At 49.0% G+C, this 7,636-nt stretch overlaps 1 protein-coding gene across 1 annotated transcript; it reads right to left on the bottom strand.

Annotated features, from left to right (window-relative positions):
* Positions 1 to 383: 383 nt before the first annotated feature.
* On the bottom strand, positions 384 to 7,484 carry EBI3 (Epstein-Barr virus induced 3). Its single transcript, XM_063109037.1, has 5 exons — positions 7,420 to 7,484; positions 6,657 to 6,791; positions 4,609 to 4,787; positions 2,990 to 3,147; positions 384 to 536 (listed from the first exon to the last, which is right to left on the bottom strand). The coding sequence occupies exons 1-5, from the start codon at positions 7,482 to 7,484 to the stop codon at positions 384 to 386; spliced, it is 690 nt and encodes a 229-aa protein (XP_062965107.1).
* Positions 7,485 to 7,636: the final 152 nt, after the last annotated feature.

Here is a 7,636-nt window from a genome sequence, read left to right as displayed (position 1 = left end):
AAATTGCTTTATTTCTGCATCTTCCTGGTGTTTTCTTTTTTATATTTGCCCTTTTCCTTTCCTGCTTGGCAAGTTTTTGGCTTTCTGTTCAAAGATCTTTTTGTGGTCTTTGTCCAGTTTCAGCCTACTGTTTAAATTAAACAAGACAGTCCACTAAGCCCTGCACTGTGGTCAAAGGAGACAGTACATCACCATTTCACAGAGTGGGAAACTGAGGCTCACAGAGGCAAAGTCAGTCGTTCACGATTGCTCAGCATCTTGGCAGCAGCAAAGCCAGGACTCAAACCAAGGCAAGGCGGATACCATATGCCCTAAAGTGGGTGGTATGGGGTGGGTGGGTGTCAAGGACCCGGCTCTTCTACTGGGGCATGGGGAAGCCCCCACTACTTGCCCAGGATCAGGGGGGTAGTGGCAGGAAGACTCCAGTCACTTGATTCGCCGTAGTCCATGAGGTCCTGAGCAGCCACCTGGATGCAGTACCTTGCATGTGGCCGCACAGCCCTGAGGGTGAAGTACGTAGCTTCAATGGGCCCCACCTAAGAGCAGAGAGAGGGTCAGGTCCTTAGAATGAGGAGCCTGGGAGACACCACTGTGCACAGAACCACAAACCTGAACTGTTAGTCCTCCCTGCTCCAGACTCTGCTCCCAGACTCTGTTCCCAGCTGCGCATCCTACACAGCATGCCCTGTACACATCCCTTCACAGCGTTGTCCTTTCCCAATCCTAAACTATCTGTATTGCAGTGCTTGGCCCCTGCTATGGTTTGAATGGGCCCCCCAAATTTTATGTGTTGGAAACTTAATCCCCAATGCGACAGTGTCGGGGGGGACTTTTAAGAGGTGATTAGGTCATGAGGGCTCTGCCTTCATGAATGGATTCATGTTGTTATCTCGGGAGTGGGCTCCTGATAAAAGGATGAGTTCAGCCCCCTTCCCAATCTTGCATGAGCTGTCTCGCCCACCCTTCCACCTCCGGCCATGGGATAACTCAGCAAGGAAACCTTCACCAGATGCAACACTGATCTTGAACTTCCCAGCCTCCAGAACTGTTAGCCAAATAAACTACTGTTTGTTATAAATTATCCAGTGTTATAGCAGCACAAGATGGACTAAGACGATCCCAAAGCCACCTCTTTCAGGAATCCTTCCTGGACACATCAACCTCTAGGGGGGTCTTACTTGTCAGAGTCCTCCCTCACCAGGACCCCCACGCATCCCCCCAAATCCTCCTCCTCTTCTCAGGGCCCAAACGAGGGCCTCTAGGATGGTCTCAATGCTTCCGTTCCCCCTGGCCCCATGCGTTTTTTTTTTTTTTTTTTTGGTGGCTGGCTGGTACGGGGATCGAACCCTGGACCTTGGTATTATCATTAAGCCCCATTGTTTTAATCATGGTTTTTCTTTTCTGTACCTCATGATGTTTTGACATCTTAAAAATCTTGCTTGCCAGGGAGAGGCTGCCCCTCCCAGGGCTGGCCAATTCTTGGAGATACCAAAGGGTTTGGCCAGGAGCTCACTGTTTGTATGCAAACCAACCAATCCTGAGTCTACACCCCTAACCACTGTCTTTTTCCTGCTGTCACACAGAAAGGCAATAATTCCCCTGCCCTAAATCATCCCAGGGCCAGGCAACCAGAGACCACCCCTATAGCCTAAAACCCCCCAGAATTATTCAAACTGGCCGATCCTACCCTGTTTGCCCTGTCTCAATGCTCTTTCCCATGGAAGCCCCAGTAAAGGCTGCTTCTGCCTCCTGCCATAACCTGGTGCTTCCCCGTGTGGCCCTGCGTGGTGCGTTCTCAGAAAGCGTCAGCCATAAATTCTTCTCTCCATGGCATTGGCCACTCAGTGTTGTGCCCCAGTCACCTTCATAAATTAAAATCCTATGGGGACAAATGAGACACTCTGTCATCTGCATCTTTTCTGTTCTCTCTCCTGCCCGTCCCTCCCTCTGTGCCTGATGCTCCACACCCTCTCTCCTACAATGTCCCATTCCAGCCACCACAGCCAACTTTAAGACCTCCAGCCTTGTCCATCTCCCTCCCTCGCTCCACCTGAGTTGTCCCATACACATGCTAGATGTGCTCTTTTGGTTTTAAATGGAGATTAATGAATGGTTGAACAACTTGGTGAATATAATCAAAAAACCAGACTGGTATGCTCTAAAAGGATGAGTTTTGTGGCCTGAGAATTCTATCTCATTTTTTGTTTGTTTTGTTTTGGGAGGCTCGTTGGTACAGGGATCTGAACCCATGACCTTGGTGTTATCAGCACCACGCTGTGACCAAGTGAGCTAACCTGCCAGTCCTTATTTTAAAAAAATTTTAAAACAATAGATTTGTTTTTCATCTAGGTGAAATTCATATAACATCAACCATTTTAAAGAGAAACAATTCAGTGGCATTTAGTGCATTCACAATGTTGTGCAACCTTCACCTATATCCAATTTCAGAACATTCTCATCACCCCCAAAAGAAACCCTGTCCCCATCAGCAGTCACTCCCCATCCCCTCCCCCAGCCCCCAGCACCAGAAATCCACTTCCTGTCTCTGTGGATCAGCCTGTTCTGGACATTTCATGTAAATGGAATCACACACTATGTGGCCTTTTGTGTCTGGCATCTGTCACTGAGCGTGACGTGTTCAAGGTCCACCCACGTGGTAGCGTGTGTCAGAGCTTCATTCATTTTCATGGCTGCATAATACTTCAGTACATGGATGGACCACATTGTGTTTGTCCATTCTCCAGTTGATGGACACGGGTTGTCTGCACCTTTTGGCTATTCTGAATAAGGCTGCTAAAAACATGGATGTACAAATACTTGTTTGAATTTCTGTTTTCAGTTCTTTTGGGTGGATACGCACGAGTGAAATGCTGGGCTGCTTTTATTTTACACACTAGTCACCCCAAACTATGTGCGAGACCCCAGCGCACCTGCTGGCTTTTGCACGAGCCATTTTACCACCCTTCCTAGATCCCCTTGTCCTCCTCACCTGGCGGAAGCGGGCAGCTCCGTGACGCTTGTAGCGGATCCTGTACTTGAGGGAGAAGATCTCCGGGAAGGGCCAGGACCGGGGGGGCTCCCACTGCACCTGCAGCCGCTGCCCAGGGAGGGGGCTCAGGTGCACACCTTCTGGAGGGTCAGGTTTAACTGATAGACATGCAGGAAGCAAGATCGGGGGCAATAATTCAAAGGGCAAATATTTACTGAGAGTCTACAGAGTGCCAGGCACTGTCCCATGCACGAGGGATACAGCAGGGACCTAGACTGACCCACCCTGTCCTCTTGGAGCTCACAATCCATCAGGAGAAGACAAGAAACAAGAAACAAATCAATAGGTCACACAGAGTAGGAAAGAAAGCTTAGGAGTACAAGGACAAGAGTGAGTTGCAATGTTTTTTGGAGACATGATTCACAAAGTGTAAAACACCATTTTAAAGTGCACAATTCACTGGCACTTAGTACATTCACAGAGTTGTGCAGCCATCACCACTATTTCCAGAACATTCCATCACCCCCCCAAAAAAACCCCTCCCCATCAACAGTCACTCCCCACCCCCTCTCGCAGCCCTTGGCAACCACGAATCCACTTTCTGTCTCTGTGGATTGGCCTGTTCTGGGCATTTTGTATAAATGGAATCACACACTGTGTGGCCTTTTGTGTCTGGCGTCTGTCACTGACCGTAAGGTGTTCAAGGTCCATCCACGTGGTAGCATGTGTCAGAGGCTCGTCCCTTTTCACAGCTGAGTGATGTTCCAGTGTGTGGATGGACCACATTGTGTTTATCCATTGATCTGTTGATGGACACTTGGGTTGTCTCTACCTTTTGGCCACCATGAATATTGTGCCATGAATATTCGTGTACAAGTTTTTGTGTGAATGTATGTTTTCATTTCCCTTGAGTAGATTCCTAGGAATGGTATTACTGGGTTATATGGTAGTTCCATGTTTAACCCTTTGAGGGATTGCTAGACTGTTTGCACTAACCACCAGCAATATATGAAGGTTTGCAATTTTTCACACTGTGCACGGGGGAGGCCTACTGAGGGAGTAACATTGGAGTAGTGACCTGAAGGAGGTAAAGGAAGAAATTGTGGGGACATCTGGGAGGTGTTCCAGGTGGAGGGAACAGCATGTGCAAAGGCCCTAGGGCAGGACTGTGCCTGGACAGTTGGAGGAACAGCGAGGAGGCCTGTGTAGCTGGAGCAGAGTGAGTGAGAGGGAGAGTGGGAGGGGGGCAGGGCAGGAAGGGGACGGGGCAGGTTGTGCAGGGCCTGCTGGGTCACGCTGAGGACTTGGGCTTTTCCCCCAAAGGGAGGTGGGAGCCATGGAAGGCTGTGGGCAGAGGAGGGACATGTCCTGACTCAGGTGCTCACTGGTGCCCTTGGATGGTTATTGCAGGGAGGACAGACTGTGGGGACCAGGGCAGAGGGGACTGTGCTGGTCCAGGTGGGTAATGATGGGGCTGGACCAGATGGAGACAGAAGAGGGGAGAGAAAGGTCAGATTTTTGATTAACTGTGAAGATGGAGTCACAGGACTGCATGACAGGTGAGCGAGGAGGAGGAGCAGAAACAAGAGGACAGCTCCCCCCACACTGCCCCCACTCACTGATGTGCTCTGGGATGAAGGGCATGAAGCTGCTGCTGCTGCCCCGGGAGTGGATGGCCGTCACGTTGAGCACATAGGGCACCATGGAGAACAGCTGGATGTCTGGGATGGCACAGCCGGTGGCCTCTGGTGTCAGCTGGAGGCAGGGTTGGCTCTCGCCCTGGGCAGCCATGCCAAGCCTGGACACAGGGTGGACAGTCTGAGGACCTCAGCATTTCCTGCTGGTCGGGCCTGTCCCTGGACCCTAAGCATGAGGAGGGGGCAGGCGGATGCAGTGGGCGAGCAGCCCAGGGGTGGGGGTCCTGCTGATGGCTCTACCACTAGCTGGCCATGTGGGCCCAGGGGTACTGTGCCACTACGTCACAGAGCCTGTGACGACCTAGGGTCAGGGGGAACAAACCACAAGGGTCCAGATTCTAAAGCTGCCTTCTGGAATGTCAACATGCCAATTTTATTTTTTATTTATTTATTTGTTATTTGCAGCTGGCCAGTACAGGGACCCGTGACCTTGGTGTTATTAAGTCTGCGCTCTAACCAACTGAGCTAACCAGCCAGCCCACAACATGCCAATTTTAGGATGCTGACATTGTGGAGGTCTATGGATTCATAGACCCTGGAATCTAAAATGATGAGATTCTCTCAATTTATTTATTTTTTCGGCACCTGGCCAGTATGGGGATCTGAACCCTTGAGGTTAGTGTTACAAGGTTGCTCTCTTACCAAATCATCGATCTAACCAGCCAGCCCCTAATATAATATTCCTTTTTTTTTTTGGCAGTTGGCCTGTCTGGAGATCTGAACTCTTGAAGCTGGTGTTACCAGCCCCATGCTCTACTGGGTGAACTAACTGGCCAGCCCCAATTCTCTCAATTTCTGAGAGCCCAGGATGTCAGACTTTAGGATGTCAAGACTCGAGCCCAGCACCATCCGATAGAACTTTCACAGACTTCACAGTGTTCTATGCCGCATCATCTCAGATGGCAGCCACCAGCCACACATGGCCATTGAGCACTTGAAATGTGGCTAGTGCAACAGAGTGAGACCTTTAAATTTAATTTACTCTGACTTATTGAATCTAAATGTATGAATTTAATCTAAAGTTTTCAGGAATTCTAAAAGTTGTTTAGTTCAACTTGGTTGTGTGAATCTACCAACTCCAAGTGCAAATTTTATAAAATCTACATACAGATCAAACACTGCCGAAGAAAATTTAGCATATGAGTTTAAATGCTGATGTGTAAAATACACATGGAATTTTGAAGACAGCACAAAAAAAGGAATTTAGGGCTGGCCAGTTAGCTCAGTTGGTTAGAGTGTAGTTTGGATCCATGTACTGGCCAGCCGCCAAAAACAAACAAAAAATTTCAGTCTCATTAATTTTTTAAAAATGACAACATGTGTAGGGGCCAGCCTGTGGCTCACTCGGGAGAGTGCGGTGCTGATAACGCCAAGGCCACGGGTTTGGATCCCATATAGAGATGGACAGTTTGCTCACTGGGTGAGCGTGGTGCTGACAACACCAAGTCAAGGGTTAAGATCCTCTTACCGGTCATTTAAAAAAAAAAAAAAAAATTGACAACATGTGGAAACAATAATGTTTTGAATATTTATATTCCATGATTCTTAAATTAATTATAAATATAAATTATAAATATAAACTTAAATATATAAATTAAATATAGAGATATAATTATTCAATTACATTAAATCATAATGTAGGCATTGGTAAGTTTTATTTGTTTATTTATTTTGGCAGCTGATCAGTATCTGAACCCATGGCCTTGGTCTTATAACACTGCTCTAACCAACTGAGCTAACCGGCCAACCAACCTATACTGGAAAGTTTTAAACTACCCATGTGGCTTGCCATAGGAATATATCACTTTAAGAAGTATATTTCCATTGGACAGGACTTCTCTAGAACTCCAAAGGCTTGGAGTTTGGGATGTCTGAGTCTCCAGTTTTCCTGATCTGAGGGCTATTTGGGCCAGTGTTCTGGACTCTCCGGGAAGCCCAGTGTCCCCAGGGTCCCTTCCAGGCTCTCTGACCTGTACGTGGCAATGAAGGATGTGGATTTGGTGGAGTTTGGAGCTGGCGGCAGGGACCAGGAGCAATCCACAGCGATCGGGTACCTAGAGGCTCGGCACTGCACCCTGGGCTGGGTTGGAGCTGCTGGGTCCCCCGAGGAAGAGAGAGGAACATGAATTCTGATTCACCCCAAGACTTACACAACTCTACTGTATGCTCAGCCCCTGCCATGTGGCCAGCCAGCACCAGGCACACAGTAGGTGCCTAATCAAGGCTTGTGGAATGAATGAATACACGAGAGGCACCAACATCACTTCTCACTACTATTACAAATCACCGAGGCAGGAATTATTAGCTTATGTTCCAGATGGGGAAAAACTAAGGTTTAAGGAGCCTCAGAGGGGCAGTAAGGAGAGGTTTTACTGTATCCCCTTGTTGCAACAGTTTTGTTTCAAAGCTCAGGAGTGTGTTTTCTATTCCAAAATCAATGCAAGCAGTTCACATGTATACGTCTATGTGTGTAGATCTGTAGATATCTCCAGGCCACGGCTGCCGCTCGCTGGCTGTCACCTTGGAGTAGGGAGGGGGTGTCTCTCTGTGCCTCAGTTTTCCCATTCATATGATCAGATGGTAACTCCACCAGTGGGCATACAGTAGGCATGTGAGTTCCCACCCCACTCCACTCACAATCCAAGGCAGAAGATTAAGGCCCAATCTCCAGAAAATGTCCCTCTGTCTAGACCCCCCCCCCCAAACTCTGTCCCCCAGGGATCCCAGGTACCTTTCCATCCACCGCAGGGTGAGCACCCCGCCCAGAGGGCAAGGGCCAGGAGAAGTGTCAGGGTCATGGCTGTGGAGGCTCTGCCTTCAGGAGCTGGGATGGGGACCGTCCTTGGAGACTCAGGCACACAGGGGGAGGCAGGGGACTTGGACCCACCCACGGGGAAGCCCAGCCTCGGGTCATGGCCCCCTCACCTCCCCTTCCTCCCCGACTGTGACT

This window comes from Cynocephalus volans, chromosome 10 (genome assembly GCF_027409185.1).
Source record: "Cynocephalus volans isolate mCynVol1 chromosome 10, mCynVol1.pri, whole genome shotgun sequence".
Classification (NCBI taxonomy): Eukaryota; Metazoa; Chordata; class Mammalia; order Dermoptera; family Cynocephalidae; genus Cynocephalus; species Cynocephalus volans.
The sequence above is the reverse complement of the archived record's forward strand: the minus strand, read 5'-3'. Positions and strand labels throughout refer to the sequence as shown.